This window comes from Mauremys reevesii, linkage group 1 (assembly GCF_016161935.1).
Source record: "Mauremys reevesii isolate NIE-2019 linkage group 1, ASM1616193v1, whole genome shotgun sequence".
NCBI classification, from domain to species: domain Eukaryota; kingdom Metazoa; phylum Chordata; order Testudines; family Geoemydidae; genus Mauremys; species Mauremys reevesii.
This window is the reverse complement of record NC_052623.1, coordinates 273,539,303-273,560,797: the sequence shown is the minus strand read 5'-3', so window position 1 is coordinate 273,560,797 and position 21,495 is coordinate 273,539,303. Positions and strand designations below refer to the sequence as shown.

Sequence of the window (21,495 nt, the reverse complement as noted above, 5' to 3'; positions counted from 1 at the left end):
AGGCCAGCCACAGACAATCAGTGAAAACTGCCACCAGGTTCAACTCCCACTCCTTCTCTCTTGCCCAACACCAGGTCTATAGGTTGACAAGTAGAAAACTCACCAAATCACTCTTAACAGGTGATAAACACTAAGGGCCTGATTCTGGTCTCACACTGGTTTTACTTTGGAGTAGATCCATTGATTTCCGTTATTCATTATTTACCTTAGTTCAAAGGGAATCACACCCAATCATCTTGCTGCCCCCAATACTGTGCCCGAGACAGTTACCTATTCTGCGCTATGTGGTAGAACCTGCTCTGCTTCCTCCTCATTCATTTGAAGAGGTGATTGAAAATAAAGTACTTTGTTTAAATATTAGTTTTTCCTTTGATGGTTAACCTGGATTTGCCTCCATACAAAATTCCACAATCAGAAAAGTGGAATGTGGGAGTTTAAATTACCTCCCAAGAGCATCAGCTTGACACCCAAGGGAGCATACCAGACCAGTTGGACCAATGGCCTGGCTGGTGTGGCAGGAGGCAAGATACGGGATTAGATGAACTGGCATTGAATCTGGTGTGCCAGGAGGTGGGGCCCAATGCTAGACATGCCACAACCAAGTCTGCTGTGGTGTAATGCTTCTAATATTCACAGCACTGCTGAAATAAATGGCTGCCTTGAAAGTAAGTGTAAATTTGTTGTTAGAGCAGGGAATTGGAGACGATGGTTCCTGGGTTTTGTTCAGATTATTCTATTCATTATGGGGCTTTTGACAAGTCTGTTACCCTCCGTCCTTTTATGCCCATTTCCCGATCTGTAAAATGAATAAAATGCCTACTGACCTGAAGAAGAGCTCTGTGTAAGCTCGAAAGCTTGTCTCTCTCATCAGCAGAAGCTCGTCCAATAAAAGATATTACCTCACCCACCTTGTCACTCTAAAATGCCTACTTACAGGAGTACAGAAGGTTAATGTTTGTAAGGTGCCTTAAGATTTGGGAATGAGAGGCTCTTTAGAAGTGTATTACATTATGCAAGTATGCATAGCTGCCAGCATGAGACTCAAAAATGCAAGTTGAGTCGCAAACTTCATATTCTGATCTGCATTGCAATTTATTTCCACTGCAGATTTTCACCTTTGAGATTTTTGAACAGAATGATCCAAATTTATATGTGACTAAAGATCCACAGTCCTTACGTAGGGTCTGTCTACACTGCAGTCAGAGGTGTGACTGCAGCACATGTAGACATACCTGAGCTAGCTCTGATTCAGCTAGCTCCAGCACCAGTAGCAATGAAACCATGGCAGCACAAGCTGAACAGCCTGGTTTGGGGCCCTGAGTATGTATTCAAGAGGCTAGCCTGTGCTACCACTGCTGTTGTTATTGGAGCCAATTAGATCAAAGCTAGCTTGGGTATGTCTACATGTGCTTCAGTCACATCTCTGATTGCAGTGTAGACAGACTCTCACCCAGACATGACTCTCACTGAAGTCAGTGGGAATCTTGGCTGAGTGAAGACTATAAGCTTTTGCCTGAAGGGTGTAATTTTCTCAGTGTTCGCCAGTATTTTCTCTCCCTTTCTTATCAATCAGTTGGAATTAACGATCTCCAAAAAGATGCGTTTTACATCACCATGACAACGAGCCCGACCTCCGAAAACCAGCCGGGCCTGTTGTTGGTCAGCAAGCTGGGCCTGCGGTGGGCCATGCTCACTCAGAGCCGAATGGTGCCACTGAGGGAGCACACCCCAAAAATCAGCCGTGGGGAAGTGAGGAGATTCCTCTCCAGACTGAAGTTTATTGATTTTCCTCACAAGGTGAGACAGTTCAGAGGGAATCCTTTGCTAAGTCACAGGGGTCAGACGGGACAGTGCCCCTCCCCTCATGGGCAAGGGTCGGGGATCTTTCTGCGCTGGCACTTGCAGGATGCCATCCCTTTGAGCGTAAATTGAGTGAACTGTCAGGGCATGCAGATGCTTTGGTAGTTAGGACGTGACAGTTGGACTGGAGAAATCTTGGGAGCAGGACAAGGACGGGGGATGGTAGCAGGGGAGGGGCAGAAGGGCACTGGGAAACATGGGGAAGGCAGGGGTCCTCTGTCTAGATTTTGGGCTAGTAGAGTCCTGGCTGATGACTTTTCTCTCTTTCTCCAGTTCTAGCATGTTGGCCCGTCAGGTTTCAATAGCCAGGTGGACGTGTGGTCTGGGTGGGGCACGGGGAGCTGCTCGGCGATTCCTCAGGACGTCCGCCGTGCCCAGGGAGTGGGGACTGAGCACTCTGTCCCCCCGCTTGCTGTGGAATGGCAGGGCCGGATTTGCCATTGTCATATGCCACCACTGGGAGCAACTGTTTGTGACCCTTTCCCCCCCACACACACGCTGCCTGCATGCGTCCTTCCGGGTAACATGGCAATGAGAAGGCAGAGAGGTAGAGCTGTGAATAGAAATGTGTATATTTTTGTATGTTTAATTTATGAACTGGTTCCAGGAAGCTCCCATTTGTGTCCAACCAGCATTTCCTGCCATTCTGCACTAATCTCTATATTTTTGTAGTGGAGCCTCTGCCTGGCTTATGTATGTCAGGACTCTGCCAGCTGTTCTACCTCTTTATTTTACAGTCACCAGGGCACTCCCCTTTTCCATGTCCAGTTCCCAGTCTCCTGAACTGTCCAGCCCTCTGTGACCTTGGCAGGTTGGGATTGTGCGCTGCAGAGGAGAAAGGTTCCACACCCCCATTCCAATTGCCCCTCCCAACCGGGTTGAAGTGGTTGGTGGAGAGGGTCGCCCTTTCCCCTTGCTTTGTTTGCAGGCCCAGAGCTCCATAGAAACATGCCCAGTATTCACAAGAACATCACATCATTTGTATCCCAAAGCAAATTTGTTACCTGAAGCGGGCCAGATCCTCTGGTACAGACGAGTGCAGCCACTTTGTGCGGTGCCTCAGGCAGATTCTAGCCTGGATATGTGGCCCCAGGAATATCTCACCAATGTGAAGTGGTTCCTCAGATGGTGTAGACCCTTTTCTGCACCCCCCCTGCTTCTTGCATAGGAGGAGGGGCTGGAGGCAAGAGGTAGAGCCAGGAGACCCTTTCCTGAACGGATCCCCAGCTGCAGTTTTGGTCCTTTGTGACCATCACCAGGTGGCATAAGTTAGAATAGCCAGAAGGCTGCTCTGACTTAATAGTGGGGGCCTGTGCTACTCACAGCTGCCCCAGAATCAAGAGAGGGTTAAGGTAGGCTTTATATTATCACTCCCCCCACCCCCGACCTCCTATGCAAAAGCCAAAAGCCGGATCTGTCCCCAGTATGTTTTAATTCTTTGAAATGTAACCTCTGTGTCTCAGGGCGTGCAATGGCCTGTGTCTGTAAAGCCTCCTGTGACATAGTGACAACACCTTCTTGGTGACGTCTGGCCCCTACTAACTCTCCCCAATGCAGGGTGCCCTCTTGTAGGAACTGGTTTCCCAGCATGCCTCTCTCGGGCTGGCCCTTTACATTTGGCAGAGCCAAGCAGCTATAGCCCTAAAGTGGCCAATTGGCTGCTGCTTGGTGCATTTTTCTCTCCTCCAGCTAGTACGTCCCCTTTGTTTTCCTCCAGTTCTTCTTTTCTTAGTGCTGAGGAGAGGGCACAGCTTGGCAGCTCCTTTTAAAAAGGCACATGAACCATGGGTGTGGTTGGCTCTGTACCCTGGGCTCTTGGCCCAGCTCCTCACTGCTTGTTTCTCTTGCTCTCTCTCCAGTGAAATGCTTCTGTGCAGTCTCTTCAGGGGTAGCTGCAACCCCGAGGCTGGGCCTTGGGCCTCTCCTTATTAATGCCAGAGCCTTTGAACAGTTTGTATATGTTTAATGGTATTTGTGTGTAAATAGCTTTGTAAATATTAGCACAACTGTAGCAAGGGGCTCTGGTCCTGGCACCTGCCTGGCCTCTACTCTCTTCTAGCTGGGTGTGGTGTTTATATGTGCTGGTTGGTTTGTAAATCGGGCTGGCCAGTGGTGGCTGAATGTCTAAGTACCAGTAGGCAAGTTAGGAAAAGGGATGTGCTTTCTCACCCTCCCACCCCTTTGCTGGGAAAGGCTGGTGAGCCACTACCCGAAGGAGTAATTCCCCTGAGGTGCTTCCTTAAACTCCTAGGCCTGATAGTCAGTGTCCAGTAATGCTAGCTCCCCCATAATGTGAATTTCTCCCCTGCATTCCCACTGTGAATAAAGACTCTGTCTGTATATTGTTGGGAACTGTGAACTGCAGTGAAACAAATAAATATCATGTACAACATCCCCTTTGTGTTTGACCCTTGTTTTGCTCAGCCTGGAAAGGAGACTCCTTTTTGTTACGGGACAGGCTCCCTCGAGGGCATTTGGGGAGTGAAGAGTGAGCAGGACCTTACCACTGCCCCTCTGAGGGGACTGTGTGGAAACGAAATGGACAGAAGTCCTGAAGGGGGGAAAGAATGGACCAAGGAGCGTAGACGGGAGCCCCAAAGAGAAGGGGGTTGGGTGCACAGTGTGTAGAAGGGAGCCTCAGAGGGGACAGGAGCAGACAGGACTTGGCTGGAGGTGACAGATACCACAGGTGATGGGTGCTTTAAAAGGGGGATTGGTGGGTGGAGGAGGGAAGAGGTGACTGGAAAGTAAGTGGGGAATGAGACCCTCTTTCTATCCCTGTTCCAGTGGGAAACTCCTGGTTTGAAGTGATTTCTCTGGCTGTTCTGGGGGAGGGTCTGGAGCCAGTTTAACTCAAAAGGAGTTTGACTGTAAAATCCAAAAGGTCCAGACATGACGTTCTCCAGCCCATGGGTGTTTTGAAAAATGGGAACCATTTCAAGGTGTGTGGCAAATGGAGCTGGGCATACATAGCCCAAAGCCTCAGGGGTTTATTAACATGGAAGTCAAAATGGCGTAATGAGAAGGAAAGTTCCAGACTCTCACCATTATAATTACTGACAGCGGGTATTTGTCCACTGGGTGAGTCCTTCCCATTTTTGTGGTACTGTTGGCATTGGAATGGCTCCATAGCACCCCTGTGGCAGCACAGGAGCCCCAGGATACAGGTGGCATAAGTTTCCAGTGGAAATGGCCTGTGTGTTTACCATTCACAACTGGCATGGTAACATTGCTCTCAACAGAGCAGACCAGCTCCAGTAGCACAAGCCACAATGTCCCTGTAAGTGTCCCTGCAGTGCTGCCCAAAGACATTGATAACAGTGACCACATGCCTTTTCCTCCTCCCAGCCCCCCACAAGTGTTAAAGAAAGGAACCAGAACACCAGAGAACTTGATAACAATGATACTAGTATTTGGTTCAGACCTCAATCTCCCTACTGCTTCCCAAGCAGCCTGCTCCCCACTCCCTAACAGCGATCTTCTTCCATGGACTGTCCCAAAACCTCATCTAGCTCCAGTTCAGGTTCCCGCTGTAGCACCTTCTGCTGCAGCTCAGAGTAAAAGTCGACCCCCTCTGAGATGGAGTGGAGAGACTTGTCTCGCTGCTGGTAGTAGCTGCTCATCTGCTCCCTGTGCTGCTGCTGCGACATGAAGCACTGATGGTGCTGTGACTGGTCCTTGAAGCTCCCATCATAGCCTTTGATATGATTACGCTTGAACTCCAGCACGGTCTTGGTGTAAGTGTTGAGGGTGGTAACAGCAGAGGCCATGCAGCAGGTGAAGGAGGCCCAGGCCATGCTATGAGAGAGGAAGGAGAACAGCACATGCAGTGAGGATCTTAATAAAGTCTTCCATTGTCAGAGAAGTATGATGGGGTCAAGAAATGAACCAGATGCATTGCAAGGAGCTAATAGCCTTCTGGAACACCAGGCAGAGGCCACTAACTGGGGATGGACATCAACTAGATAGACCAGAGCTGTAGCCCAGACCCAACCCATTCTAGCCCTTGAGCTTTATCCTGCCTCCGTTACCCTTCCCTTTCCCCTGAATGATGGAGTAAAATGTTGCTAGATCTATAACATATGGTAGAGAAAGAGGTGGGGGGAAATGCCAGAAGGAAAAAAAAAAAGGATGCCACGAGAGAAAATGACTGGAGGACGCTGGAAAATTTGCATCTGGAAAGCACGATAATGAGGCAGACCCCTTAGAGTAATAGGCCAGCCAGGGAGAGCCTGAGTATCTTGTTCATTTTGTAGTCGTCAGTTACATTAACCACTCTCTATGGCACCTGTTGGACACTTTGTTTTGTCTTGTTTTCAAATAGCTTTTGATACGGTCTTTGCATAGGATCATTACCGAAGGAAAATAACCCTTCACATTCAAGTTAGCCAATATTACGTACATGCAAAAAAACCCCTAAAAATAAAAAACTTTTCATATGTATCTAGGTTTGAAACTGCAGGATTTTCCAAGGAATAAATACTCAGGACTCATCATAGATCACTGAGGATACTGCCCAGCGTGCAACTGCAGTTAAAATGAAAAATGTCATTTTGGAGAATGTCATAATAGACAGAACAATGTTAATCATTTGTGTTCAGTTTTGATCACATTATTGTAAGACAGAGCTGAGACTAAAAAGCTCCACATCGGTAGCAAGGCTTCCAGAGATGAAATATGTAAATAAGATTATTTAGAGTGGCAGAAGGGAGGGACTTGATCAGAGAAGAGGTTAAGAAGGGCACAGTGAAAACTGATCAGGCCATCTTTTTTATACTGTCCCATACTTTGACCTGGGATTGATTTGAAGTCCCTTGAAGTTAATGGCAAGTAAACTTAAAACCAATGCAAAAAATACTTCACACAGTAACTAGACAGTCAGTGGAATACAATGCAGCCAGAGGTCCAAAGCCAAACATTGCAACTAGATTTAATAAGGCCTGGATCACCAAAAATGTAGTTCTGATCATCTAATCACATGCTTCAAGCTATTAGCTGATCACTGTCTGGGTCAGGAAAGAACCTTCCTGCTTCCCTTCTAAGCCTGCAACATAGCACCGTTGGCCAGATGTTTTTATATGGAGTTCTGTGTTCCTCTAAAGCACTAGGTATTAGCCACTGCTAGAAGAAGGATCCTAAATTTAATGCATCAGTGATCTGGTCAAGTCTGAAAGGTTTTGTGTTCTGGTTTTGTCCCTCAATCCCAGAATTTCCCAACACCTCTTTCAGCCACACCCACAGACCCACAAAACACCATTATTGGGTCTACATGTTCTCTAGCGCTATGCCTATGTTCCTCTTAAATAGGTGGCTCCTGTTATCTTGTGGAAGAGACAGTGTTCCCTCTGACTTATGACTGTATACGGACAATAGTGAGCAGTAGACACTGTGCTCAGTATCTTGGACGCACCAGTACCAGCTTCCTTAATGCATGTTCGCTACACTTATGAGGATCTTCTTGCACTGTGCATAAATGTGATGGAACTTTATAGAGCTGTCATGATGCTGTATATGGAGAAGTATGTTGGATTTAGCATTAAGGTGGCTATGGTCAGGACTACAGACTCCTAACTGCACAAAAAATGTTATACTGACTGATGTGAGCAACAGGAAGACCACATAGAAGGCAGCAGTGGAGACAGATTGTGAAACCACAGGAGAAGAGGGATTCTGGTGAATCATTTTGACAGAGCGCCAGGCACTGTAGTGTCTAGGCACGAGTTTACAGACAAAATGCAAAATAACACCTAAACCATCCACGTTGGTGGGTTCAGATGGCCATGTGGGATGTGATGGGAGGCTGAGCCCTAAGCTTGCTGCTGTTTATATGAAAATGCGGGAGTGTGTTAGTTTTATGAGCAAACCATGATGAAATGGAGAGGATGGATGAATCCAATTCTAGAGAAACGCCTGGTAGTGAAGGTCAGGGCACTTTAGCCCACAGCTCTAGGTGGTCATCAGGATGACCAAGCTCAGCAGGATTGGGCCTGGTTGGTATTTACGTGGACTATGCAGGGAACATTGGGAAATTAATTTGGTGATGCTTGCCTCTTTGATTCAGTACTACGCCTTTGCCCTAGCATGCTGTCAGGGGGCACTGTGCTGCTGGAGAAGTTGACTTATAGGCTACGTCTGCACTATGAACTAGGGGTATGATTTCCCCTGCTCGTGTACACATACTTGTACTAACTCTGACTGTGCTATTGTGAGTATAAATAGCCATGTAGCCACAGCAGCACTGGCAGCAGCAACAGAGGCATGACTGAACTGTGCTGAGTACATACCCACCAGTTTCAGGTGGGTCTGTACGCACAGCGCAAGCCTCTCTCTGCTACAGATACCAGTACTACTGCGGCTACACTATCATTTATACTCGCGCTAGTTCTCATTGCACTAGAGTGACTATGTGTACGTGAGCAGGGAAATCATACCTCTACCTCATAGCATAGACATAGCCTTAGCTATAAATACATGTAAAGGAGAGACCTTCACAATGCAGTCATTAAAGGCCCCATGGCACCTTTTGAAAGCTAGCCAGTTCCTGGCCAAATGTCAGTTTGCATAATTACATTTAGTTTCTGTTCATTCCCCTGGCAGTCTCAGGTGGACAGTGTTCTTTTCTTTTCCTAAAAGGACAATTTAGGCTGAATACCAGGAGACATTTGGTAATCATAGAAATGAAATGTAGGGCTGGAAGAGACCTCAAGAGATCATCTAGTCCAGCCCTGCACTGAGGCAGAGCCATGTAAACCTAGACAGGTGTTCATGTAACCTGTTCTTACAAACCTCCAGTGGTGAGAAATCCATGACCGCCCTTGGTAGCCTATTAACTACCCTTACAGTTAGAAAGCTTTTCCTAATATCTAACCTAAATCTCTTGCAGCAGATTAAGCCCATTACTTCTTGGCCTACATTCAGTGGACATGGAGAACAATTGACCACATTACATATTTAAAGACTGTCATCAGGTCCCCTCTCAGTCTTCGTTTCTCAAGACTAACCATGCCCAGTTTTTTGTTAACTTTCCTGATAGATCAGGTTGAAATAGGGAGGTCTATTAAACTCTAGAATAGTTTCTCAAGGTAAGGGGTGGAAGCTCCATATCTTGGTTCATTTAAAATTGGACTGCACAAAACTCTGGGGAATATATGTTTCAGGGAGCAATCCTGCATTGAGTCAGGGGAGTGGACAGGATATGACCTAGCTGGGCATCCTCCATCCCAGATCTATTATGTTAACCGTGTGAGGCAAGGGTTGAGGCAAACACCTAAGGATGACAGAGAAGCAGCACTGGGAAAGCCATATTGGAGCTGTCTTCAGGGGTAAGGGGGCCAAGTAGGGGGGGTGGCTGGAGAGGTGGAGTGTGACTGAAGCCTACAGCCATAGGAATGTGAAGAGCCTCACAGTTCACGTACTAGAAAGCCCAGCCATAGTCCCACGAGTGCGGTCTCCAGTCCTCTGGCCCCAGATTGACAGTCGCTTGGAAGACTTGTGAGTACATCATGTGAGCCACCATCCCCAGCAGACCTAAAGCAAGAGGACAGGAAGGCAAAATTGTCACAGTGGAGGCCAGGGCCAGCTGATTTGTTCTTCCGTCTAGGAACTAAGGCTTAGAACCAAATTCATCCTTCCGCTCGGCAGGTTCAGCAGCTAAGTAATCTCCACCCTTGGGCCCTGTTCCCCCACCCTGTGTCATTGTCTCTCCTCTGACTCCCCATTGTTCTCCCCAACTCTGACCATTTCCTTCTCTCTCTCACGACCACGTTCTCTCCATGGCCCCTTTCCCCCTCTGCCCCCCGATTGACACACTGAGGCTAATGAATGTGTGAGGTCTTGGCAGCACTTTCTTCTCTGAAGGACTTCTTGAACCCTTTCCTTGATAGTTTCACTCCCTGCCCTGGGCCACTCATGCTGCCACCCAAGAATGCCTTCATGACCCCAATGCCTGCACTGAGGCACCAACCAGACAGCACAGAGGAGACAGCAGCGAAGGCATTGAGCTTCAGCCCGCAGACTGGATTCCCAGTGTACAGCATTTCTATCAGCAGCAGGATGAAACTAATGACCAGCAAGCTGATGTAGACCATCTCCGACCCCAACGCCAGCCACAGGATTCCTGCCATGAACCAGAGGAAAGAAGAGACCTCTCAGAGTCAGCACAAAATAGGGTCATGACCTGCCACAGCCCTCTCTGACCCCCCCCCACCAAAGGATCCCCACCATAAACTGGGGGGAGAGAGAAGACTCCAGACATTCCCCACAGCCCGCTGAGCAATGCAGAGTGAATACAAACATTGGCTAAAAAGAATATGGCTATTCTGCAGGGACGACATTCACCCCTGTGCAGATGGCCTGAAGAGGATTTATATACCACTTAAGCCTTCGAATTAGGGTTTAAATGATATACATAGGTCTTGTGTGGATCCTCTACACAGGTACATCTAGGGCAGTTGAGTAGAGCTCAGAAAAGTCAGGAGATGACCTTATACACAGGGGTCCTGTAACATCTCTGTTCTGGGATCGCCTGTCTCTCAGTCCCCTGCTCTAACCACCCTTACTAGTAATAGGCACCCTAGCCCTGAAATTGAGCTGTACCTTTCACTGCAAGGGAAGGGGAGGGTGGCTTTAGGACTATGTAATAGCTCGAATTAGCCAGAGTCCAGTGAATTTCAGCAACACTCCCTCCTTCTTCCAACATACCCACCTCTGGCATGACCTTATGCCAGGAATTATAGGGGAGAATGCAACATAGAGCCCTTATTCCAGCCCTATGCCACCCAAGGAGTTCCCTCCCCCCATTCTCTTCCCCCTTCTCCCATTTCCAGGTGTGGAGGACCAGTTGTTTTCCTGAAGTGAAAGCTTCAGGAAAACAACTGGTCCTCCACACCTGGAAATGGGAGAAGGGGGAAGAGAGTGGGGGGAGGGAACTCCTTGGGATGGAATGCAACTAAGATTTGGCACCCCATTTCTAATTTTATAATAACAACAGATGTGGATATTGTATTAAATAGGAGATACGCTGTACGCTACACTAACTTTCATAGACATTATTCTGCTCTCCTACAGGATGTTCTAAGCTACTCCAATTATATAAAATACTATGGATACTAATTGGGATCTGTACAAGACCATTTGAAAATCAAACATTCGGGAGCCCTGTTTCATCCCCTGTGCAATTAGCAAGAGCTTTAGTTTGGACTGTGATGGAGTTTGGAATCTTAGCAGGTGACATCCGGGAGACCAGGAATGCCAGTTCCAGAAGCTTCTTTCAGCCTTGGCTAAATAACAGGACTCAGATAGGATTGCCTTTGAGCACAGAAGCTGAGCGCCTATGCATCAGGAGTCTGGCTTTGAGCCAAGAACGTGGGTGCTAAGTCCCTGGAGCTAGTGGAAGGTGATTGGGGAAAGCCTGAGCTGCCTTGTAAGCCTCGAGCTAAGGAGGGCTCAAGACTCCAGTTGCCCAGCTCCTCCCTGCTACTACTCCAGTGAAGGAAAAATGATTTCTGGGTTGTCTCCAAAGAAGCCATATAGACCCAATGCAGGAGGAGTTCAAGGTGAGCTGGGAGACTATTCTCCCTATTCTACAGTTCAGGTTCTGATAAGGAGCAGGAAGCATCTAGTTATACTAAGTTCTTGCCTAACTGTTTCTGGATATCATTTTCCATTCTCTAAGTTCACAAGTAATTCCCACTCCTGGTTTTGGTCCATCTGTTGTCAAGTTGACTTAGCCTGTAGTTCTACCTGTTAGAATAATTAATAACTGTCATTTAAATACAACAAGCTTGCTGCCCGTTCCTTTATAGCAGTAGGGAATCCTATTGTGAGGAAGGATTGAGCCTAGTAGTGGATCATGGATAACACACGCTACTCTGTTAAAACTAATTAATACAGAAAGACTAGGAAGATGACCTTGTGCTTGAATAATGTATCTGTGCAAAGTTGGTTGGGGATAGGCAAAGCACAAACATTTAAGTTACCCTGTAGAAATAGCTCCCATTGTGACTACAGGTCAGTTTTTAACTAACAAGTGCCATCAGTAAAAATACAGATTTGTTATTCCCAAGGAGAACAAGGCCTCTATTATTTATTTAGATGTATATATTACTATATAACAGGCTATATATCCCAGGGTCTGAGCGCCGCTGACACAAGTTGCTAGAATAAAGATAAAATGAAACAGCATCTTACCCCCATCCTGATCTCCACCAGAACTCAATCCCTCTACAACAAAACACAAAACTCCCCTCCCTTGCACAGATACTAACCCACAGCAAACTGCCCTGAACAGCAGCCCATGGAAATCTGGCCACAGGCCCTGTCTGTTTTAGATTTTGACACCTACAGTAGAGATTTCTGACTCGAATGAAAAATGAAAGCAGGTTTCTTGCATGCTTCTGGGAGAGTAGCTTGTTAATACTAAGAATTCTTTGCTCACATATTCTTCATTTCTCTTCTGTAGATTTCAAGGTGCATTACAAAGGTGGGGTACACATTATTAGCACCATTTTAAAGAGAAAGTAGGACCAACATTTTCAAAAGTGGGTACCCCAAAATAGTGGCCGAATTGAGACACATAGGATGATATCCTGGCCCCTCTGAAGTCAATGGAAGTTTTGCCACTGGCTTCAGTGCAGCTAAGATTTCACCCATAGGGTCTAATTTACAGGTGTTCACCCTATTCAACTGGAGTAATGGATGCTCAGAATGACTGAAATTCTGGTGTCTCAGATTGAGTGCTTTAATTTTTGGGTCCCAAAATGGTGACCATGTTTCAACTTTTTGACAGAAGTGACTTGCCCAAGATCATATGTCAAGTTGATGGTGCAGCTGTGTTACTATTTATCACTTACGGTGACTGCTGGTGTGCATTCTGGGTTATGACCAAGATTGGACATGCTGAAACACAGCAAAAGAGGCTGTCTTTGTCACATTTACAGTTGGGCTGATAGCAGGAAGTACCAGAAATTATGTGAGGAAGGTTGAGATTTCTAGCTTTTGGGGGCTGATGCCAGATGTTTTGGGTAAACATTTGGGGTGAAATCCTCAATACTTTGACTTCAGTAGGCCAGGATTTTGCCCAGCCCTTTAGGTGCCTACAACACTCTCTCAACCTGCTGAAGTTGCACCATCTCTAGAAGGTGTGTTGGGCAACTCTAGTGAGAAAAAGAAGAGACTCATTCTTACCTCTCTCTGCGGGGGGTGAAAGCTCAATGAAGCTACGACATTTCTCATCTGGAATACAAACACAATCAAGCTCAGATTATATGGATTCTCAAAAGATGGTAGAGGAGGATGGAAGGGGGAAAATTCCACCTTAATTGCCTCTTTCATTTCTCAAGCTTGCAGGCTCTACCTATCTTAAGGTCTTCTAGAGTCTGCTGTCTTTCTGATCAAAGAGATGGTTGCTTTGATCTGTTGTGGCAGTCCAGTGTGGAAAGGTAGGGAAAGAAGGACAATGGTCTGTCTGTCTAGTGCAGATGGGGCTCTTATGAGAAAGCTGGTATACGTTCACAAAAAATTAAATACAGCTGAGTATAAGTAAATAGCTATAAATTCAAAACATTAAAAGAACGCTGTGATGAGAGCAAATGCTCCTTTGCTGTCATAGAAGTTCTGCAAGCTGCTTTAACTCTGTAACTTCACCCCTTCCAGCTTTAGCTTGGAGATCATAAATTTTCTTCCATCCCACTCTTCTATTTCATGATTTTCCAGTATCAGCTACAAACCCTCAAACTCATCAAATGGCCTATGCTTCATTTCCCTGCCTGTTATTTGCCAAACACACCAACTCTTTTCCTCTTACTCTCCATAAACAAACCAGAGAGGTGCCTCTTGTCTCACTCCAACTTCCAACTATCCTAAGAAAACCACAATATATATCAGGAGTCTCAAACTCAAGTGACCAGGAGGGCCACATGAGGACTAGTACATTGGTGGAGGGCAGCATTACTGACACCCCCCCCACTCCACCCCTTCCATGAGGCCCCACCCCTGTCCTGCCTCTTCCCACCCCTTCCCTGCCCCCTTCCAATCCCTTCCCTGAAATCCCCACCCCAACTCTGACCCCTCCCTGCCCTCAGGGGGAGCAGGAGTGGTGTGGGGTGTGGCAGGGGCTCAGAGCAGGGCATTGGGGTGTGGGGTGCAGGAGGGATGAGGGGTGCAGCAGGGGTCAGGGCAGGGGGTCAGGGTGCAGGAGGGGTGCGGAAGGGGGCTCAGGGTAGTGGGTTGGGGTGCAGGAGGGGTGTAGGGTGCAGCAGGGGGCTCAGGGCAGGAGGTCAGGGAAGAGGAATGGGGTGCAGGAAGATTGTGGGGTGCAGCAGGGGGTTCAGGGCAGGGGTTCAGGTGCAGGGTGCGGCAGTGGGTTGGGGTGCAGGAGGGGTGTGGCAGGGGGTCAGGGTGCAGCAGGGGGCTCAGGGTAGTGGGTTGGGGTGCGGCAGGGGTCAGCGTGCAGCAGAGGGCTCAGGGCAGTGGGTAGGGGTGCAGGGTGTGGCAGGGGGCTCAGAGCAGGGGGTCAGGGTGCAGGGTTCAGCAGGGGGTCGGGTGCGGCAGAGGGCTCAGGGCAGTGGGTTGGGGTGCGGGGTGTGGCAGGGGGTTCAGGGCAGGGGGTCAGGTGCAGGGTGCAGCAGGCGGCTCAGGGAAGGGGATTGGGGTGTGGCAGGAGGCTCGGGGCAGTGGGTTGGGGTGCAGGGGGTCAGGGTGCAGGGTGTGGCAAGGGGCTCAAGGCAGGGTGTTCGACTGCAGGAGGGGCTTGGGGGGGCGGGCTTTGGCCCCACACACACCGGGGTCAGGGCAGGCTCCCTCCCTCCCTGTCTGTCCTGCCCTGCCCCAGTGCTACTCCGGGAAGCGGCTGGAACATGGGGGAGCAAGGGCACAGGGATGTGTGTTGCTGTTGCTTCAGGCACCACCCCGAGCAGCTCCCATTGGCCGGGAACGGGGAACCAGGGGCGGCTCCAGAGCCCAGCGGGGGGGCCCCCTTTCCGGGGGGCAGCAGGGGGGGGGGCGCTGCCGCAGGACCTGCATGCTGGGCGCGGCCCACGGAGCCCCCCCGACGACGGGCGGACGACGGGGCATGACTGGTCGCGCGACTTGGCTGGACCTCCGCCAGCCATGCGGCTGCGGCAGCTCGCCGAGCCGCCGCGGCGAACCCGAACCGTCCGCGCGCGGAGGTCCAGCTGAGCGACCAGCAGCAGCGGACCCCTCCGCAGTCGCGCCGCGCAGGTCCGCTGCTCTGCAGCTCGCGGGCGCCCGGCACATGACTTTGGGGGTGGCAATTTAGAGAGCCGCCTCGCGGGAACCCCGGCCAATGGGAGCTGCTGGGGGCGGTGCCTGAAGCAACCTCAACACTTGCCCCTGCGCCTCTCCTCCACCATGTTCTTTCCACTTCCCGGAGCAGGGCAGGGGCGGGGCAGGGGCAGGGCAGGCAGGGATCCTGCCCTGCCCCCGGTGCGCACCCGGCTGGAGCCGCTATAGGTAAACGCTGGGGGAGGGCGGGCGGAGGGGCTGTGAGGAGCTCGCAGGCCACAGAAAATAACTTTGCCGGCTGTATGCGGACCGCAGGCCACGTGTTTGAGATCCTAATCTCCATAGAAACTCCATCTGCCTTTTTTCACTATGAGACATGGAACTCTAATCTACCCCATCCACTTTCTATATATAGACTAGAAACTCCATTATAATTTTCATGTATAACTTTCTGACATTGCTCCAGGCCACTTATCAACAGCCATTCAATCCACTCAACACACAGAGGCCAGAATATCCTAGGCACCAAACTGAGCTAGGCCATTGATTATTGACAGTGGCAGAAAGATGAGCATTGCCTTGTCTGTAGAATGTATTATGTTCTCATTAATTGCCCACGATTTTAAAAATATCCAGAGTTTATCCAGTCTCTGCTGCACCTGTGAAGGAGACTAAACTTCGCCAGGGCCCTCGTGCCAGGTATAATCTCAGCTGCATTCATCAGGTTGATTCCAGCCTCTGCTAAGGAGCTCATGTAACAGGCACCAGAAGAGCCAGCTCCCAAGTAGGACATGGAATTTTCACTTGCCACTGGTCCCGCAGAAAGTAGCTCACAGCTCCTTCCCAGTGAAAGGAACTTTTCTTAAGAACAGGACACCCCTTCTCCAAAGGAAACTCTGACTCTCCCCCAATACAGAATCACTATCACTTCCCCACCCTGAGACATATACAATCCAAAATTGCTTTGGCCTCCATATCCCAGTGCAAACTTTTGTCTAATCTGCACATCCATTATAATCCCTAAAAGTCTCTTTTAGCATGACGGCTTGCCAGAGTTCTCTTTCCCACTGAATCTCTCCTGGGAAGATTATTTCCCCCCGTGTATATTAGCTTGCCTTTCTTCTCCAGCTGAATCTCATCTTGTTATTTTCTGCCCACAATTCTAATCTCTGTAAACCCCTTGTATTATATCTTTCCTCTCAGTGGTGTTCAGGATTCCTTCCAGCTCAGTGCCATCTGCAGATTTCATTAACTCACTGTTCACTACCTCCTCTAGACTTTAGTGAAGTTATTAACAACATTGTCTCTAATACTGAGCCGTGCAGTGGCCCCATGAGACACCTTTCCAAAATTCAATATTTTGCAGCTGATCATAATCCTTTGTTTCTGGTCCTTCAACCTGCTGCCAAGACACATAACAGGGGCTATATGCAAGCCAGTCTGAATTAATTTTGAGAGTCTGATTTCATGAAAAATTGTACCAAATGCATTACTAAAATCCAAACCTATCAGATCTCCTTCCCTTCCTGCCTCACTGTTATTCCAGTATTCTCAAGAGCCCCATTACATCTCTGAAAACACCTTGAACTCAATTGAATGATGCAGTCTCATTCCCAACTCATCTCTGTGTCATTAAGTCCCCAGGCGATGCTTTGGAATTGCTCCCCACAAAGCCAGTCAGGACTTTGGGGAGCCTCCTCTCCCTTGGAGCAGACTGTCTTCAGGGCAAGATGCTCACATGGCTTCACCTTCCTGGGTCTGACCTTGGAGCATTCAGCATATGCCCCTCTGTGCGCTTCCCACAGCGAGTCCGCCCAGGCGAGGTCCTGTGGAAGCCAGAGGGTCCTGCACGCACCCCCACTTCACAGTCAGATGTGACTCTTAGCCACCCAGTAAAACAGAGGTTTATTAGATGACAGGAACACGGTCTAAAACAGAGCTTGTAGGTACAGAGAACGGGACCCCTCAGCCGGGTCCATTTCAGGGCCCAGCGAGCCAGACAACCCCATCTGCCTTCACTTTCCGTCCCCAGCCAGCTCCAAACTGAAACCCCCTCCAGCCCCTCCTTCTCTGCTGAGTTCCTTTCCCGGGCCAGGAGGTCACCTGACCTCTTTGTTCTCCCACACCTTTAGCATCCCCTTGCAGGGGGGAAGGGCCCGGGCCATTAGTTGCCAGGAGACAGAGTGTGGGCCAGAAACTGAGGCACCCACCCAGTATTCAGAGGAAACATTAAGAACAGTCCCACTTTGTCACACCCTGCTATTGCCATGGAAATTAATCACAGCTTTAAGCATCCCCGCCTAAGCTCATCCTGTTTCTGAGCCATTCCTGACAATGCCAAGAACAAACAAGTCCTCTCAGCAAGTTCTGAGAGTGACTGAAGCTTTTTTTTATTGTTGTCCTGCTTTTAATTTGTGACCTCTCTGTTTGCAAGCGCTGATCCTAGCAGATTGCAGAAGGAGAAATAGTGCACAGAATGCCTTCTTGAACTGACAAGTTCCCTGTGAATGCCTTTGAGGAAGGGGGAAGGTTGGCTGGCTCAGAGGAATGGGGATGGGCTAAAATGCCTTTCATTTCTGTATTATTAGTTTCAACCTAACTGTTTGCTGCCTTTGGGGCTAGTTCTGACCCACATATGCCAGGCTTGGGGAGAATTCCCCCAGAGCAGGTGTGACATGGGGCTGACAAAAGCCACAGCACAGGAGTTGAGGCAGGGGTGGGGGTAAGCAAGTTGGGGTGATAGGAGGCATGTTCAAAGGGCTCTGGGCTGCGGAGCAGTCCATAGGCAGCCTGGGTAATGTTGCCATAAATTAGACCAGCCCCCCCAGCCCCCCAGCACAGGCAGAATTTGGTTGGCACAAAGGTGGCATGAAGCGTATTGCCAGTGCCAAGCATTCAAAAAGCATGAATGTGTCGTGCCACCCCAAACCACGAGCTTCTAAAGATAAGCCTCTTGTTCATACTCCTTCTGTCATCTGCATCTTTGGGGTTCAGGTTTGCAAGCTTTTCTCCACAACTCTGAGGGAGAGAAACTTTGGAGGGGGGGTGTTTAAAAAAAAAAAAGACAGTTGAAATTCTCATATTCACAGGACTCCAGGGCATAGGGCTTTAAGAAAAACACCTCCTGTCATGGTACTTGCAATGAAAATGGTGACCGTTGTCAGCACTTCATAAAGCCATCATAGAATCATAGAATATCAGGGTTGGAAGGGACCGCAGGAGGTCATCTAGTCCAACCCCCTGCTCAAAGCAGGACCAATTCCCAACTAAATCATCCCAGCCAGGGCTTTGTCAAGCCTGACCTTAAAAACCTCTAAGGAAGGAGATTCCACCACCTCCCTAGGTAACCCATTCCAGTGCTTCACCACCCTCCCAGTGAAAAAGTTTTTCCTAATATCCAACCTAAACCTCCCCCACTGCAACTTGAGACCATTACTCCTTGTTCTGTCATCTGCTACCACTGAGAACAGTCTAGATCCATCCTCTTTGGAACCCCCTTTCGGGTAGTTGAAAGCAGCTATCAAATCCCCCCTCATTCTTCTCTTCTGCTGTCTAAACAATCCCAGTTCCCTCAGCCTCTCCTCATAAGTCATGTGCTCCAGCCCCCAATCATTTTTGTTGCTCTCCTCTGGACTCATTCCATTTTTTCCACATCCTTCTTGTAGTGTGGTGCCCAAAACTGGACACAGTACTCCAGATAAGGCCTCACCAATGCCGAATAGAGGGGAATGATCACGTCCCTCGATCTGCTGGCAGTTCCCCTACTTATACAGCCCAAAATGCCATTAGCCTTCTTGGCAACAAGGGCACACATATCCAGCTTCTCATCCACTATAACCCCTAGGTCCTTTTCTGCAGAACTGCTTCCTAGCCATTTGGTCCCTAGTCTGTAACAGTGAATGGGATTCTTCAGTCCTAAGTGCAGGACTCTGCACTTGTCCTTGTTGAACCTCATCAGGTTTCTTTTGGCCCAATCCTCCATCACCCTGTCTCTCACTGCAAAACCACCCCTCACCACAAATAGCACTAAGGTGCCTTTTTGTTAGAAGTCTCATCCTGTCTCCAAGACCCATTCAACTCCCACACATCATTCCCCTCAGTGAGGGATGAAGTATGATAGTCTGGTGTGTGGGTATGGGTGGGAGGCAAGCACTGCCACTGTCCCAACTCTACTCGTTCTGTGGGTATGGAGAAGGTACCTTTCCCTAGTGTTGTCTGCCTGGCACCTATCATTGACACTAAAGACATTTTGCTGTAATAAGAATGAGGCTGAGGCTGCCTTGATGGAGATGCTACCTGGCCCTTCCATGTTCTCCTCACAGGAAAGCCACATGCCCGTGTGGAAGTATCGGAAGGCAAAGCGGTCGTCCCCGGTCTCCCAGCTGTAGTGCACTACGTCCTGGGATGAAGAATTGGTAGCACCTCCGTCCGCGGACACATGCACACCGATGCACTTGGTGGCTTTGCCCTTTCCACACAAAGGCTTGGGCACCTTCTGGGTCCCAACACACCAGTAGCTGGCAAGCAAGGCTGTGGTAGAGAGGCAGAGAGCCAGCAGATTCAGGACAACTGCCAAGACAGCACGATGCCAAGGCAGGATCTTCAGCAGTTCCATCTGCAACAAACAAACATGAAGGACTCACATACCAGCCATGCATCTCCCTTACCGCGCACAATGGCCCAGACCCTCACCGGTATGTAGGCTTCTCACTTCCACTGATTTCACTGGGAGTCAGAACCTAAAAACCTTTGAGTAGTTGGGCCTATGTTGTATCCCACCATAATGTGTAAGTGTGTGTGTGTGTGAGGGCAGGGAGGAGAAACAGGACAGTCTGCCATCCTCAGGGCATCTTATTACCTCAATCAGGAATGAGAAACCGTTTCCTGACAGCATGACCCCTAAGACTGTGGAATAGTCACTTGAGGGAAGTGGTTGCTTCATCCATTTAAAATTGGACTGAACAAAGGAACTGGAGAATATACTGTAGGGAATAATCCTTCAGTGACAGAGTGAGCGGAGTTTCTCTCTTCAGAGAAAGCTGTGTGCACAAAACTGATGAAATGATCAGGGCCATGAAATGCAAGCACCTCTGAGGTGGCATGCCGTAGCAGTTAAAAAGCTCCCAGAAACACCATGCAACAGCTTTGAACAGGAAGTGAAGAAGACTATTGTATCCCAATAAAATGCAAATTTGCAATGCCATAGCACATTTTATTGAAGGGTTGCAAAGCATTTTTTTCCAGAGGTGGTTAATTAATTTAGCCCCACATTGTGAGAGGTAAACATGATTATAGTCATTTTGCAGATAGGGAAACTGAGGCAGAAAAAGGTTACATGAATTAACCAAGGTCACACACCAGATCAGAGACTTAGGAAGAGAACCTAGGAATCCTGACTCCCCAGCCTGACTCCCCACTAGACAGCACTTCCCACACAGGAAGCTACCAGCCCTTAAATCAGAATCTAAGTGGAGCACTGGGATGGCAATACCCCTGGTCTTGCAAAAAGTGTAATGAAGATCTTAAATGACAATAAAAGCCTCCATGTTACAGTTCATTTGAAAGCCAGCAACTCCAACAGCACCTTAGTATGTCAGGGCACTGGCCACTTCTCACTCAGAGGGAAGAGTGCCCCTGCTGAATAACTCACCCCACTTCCCCCCAGAACCCTGGGGTTTTCTCCTGAGATCTCCCAGCAAAACACTCCCTAGAGCATTTAGATATTATCTGTCCATCTGCCAGTTTCTCGTGTAATTGTTTCAGTGCCTTCCACCCTGGGGCACCCCCAATGCATGGTACAACCTTGCTGAGTTCATTGGCGTGGCTCCTGCCTTTCCATATTTAAGATTCTCCTACAGACCTATTTCAGCTGTGCTGCTCACCATGGATAGAGTTGATGGCATGTAAATTGGCTCCCGCTGTTCCCTTTCCCCTAACCTCTGTCTGCTTGGCTGTCTGCCTTCACACTCTGAGCGCCCCAAAGCAGGGACCACCTCCTTTTCAATGTCTGGGAAACACCTGGCCCATCTGGGGCACAACCAAAAATAAATAATATGTGAGGCAGAATGCTGCTTCACTCATGAGAAATTACAAGGACATGGCCCAAGGGGGCCACAACCCCTGCTTTGTTAACCAGAAAACTCATTACATCTGATCAGAAAAGGACAGTGCCTGAGATGGAGCAACTTTCCCTCTTGGGTGGGAGCAGGATTGACTAGCCTTGCAGCACACAGAAGGCCTTGTCTACACTGATGGTAGCATGCAGGGTATGTATAGCTGCAGGCTGCAGTGAAAAGCAGGCTGCATCCACACCGCAGTTTGTAGCTACACAAGGCAGTGAAAGACCCTGGAGGGATTGGGGCAGTGGGGAAAGGCTTCAGCAGCAAGGAGCCT

The 21,495-nt window shown here is 48.8% G+C and overlaps 2 protein-coding genes across 10 annotated transcripts in view; one reads left to right on the top strand and one right to left on the bottom strand.

The window, feature by feature from the left end:
* Positions 1–4,245, top strand: part of FAM234B (family with sequence similarity 234 member B) — a 29,269-nt gene extending 25,024 nt beyond the window's left edge. The window contains exons 12-13 of the mRNA XM_039500438.1: positions 1,574–1,797; positions 2,134–4,245. Coding sequence (XP_039356372.1) covers positions 1,574–1,797; positions 2,134–2,139 — 230 coding nt within the window. The 3' untranslated portion in view covers positions 2,140–4,245. The remainder of the gene's footprint in view (positions 1–1,573; positions 1,798–2,133) is intronic.
* A 1,004-nt stretch (positions 4,246–5,249) lies between these two features.
* GSG1 (germ cell associated 1) overlaps positions 5,250–21,495 on the bottom strand; it is a 42,909-nt gene continuing 26,663 nt past the window's right edge. For 8 of the 9 annotated variants that reach the window (XM_039500493.1, XM_039500475.1, XM_039500465.1 and 5 more), the window contains 5 exons: positions 19,399–19,717; positions 13,045–13,092; positions 9,824–9,976; positions 9,276–9,387; positions 5,250–5,658 (listed from right to left, as the gene is read on the bottom strand). In XM_039500493.1, the coding sequence (XP_039356427.1) occupies positions 5,328–5,658; positions 9,276–9,387; positions 9,824–9,976; positions 13,045–13,092; positions 19,399–19,717 (963 nt within the window). In that variant the 3' untranslated portion in view covers positions 5,250–5,327. Of the gene's footprint in view, positions 5,659–9,275; positions 9,388–9,823; positions 9,977–13,044; positions 13,093–19,398; positions 19,718–20,752; positions 20,843–21,495 lie in introns of those variants that run through there. The other variant, XM_039500515.1, reaches the window with a different exon arrangement.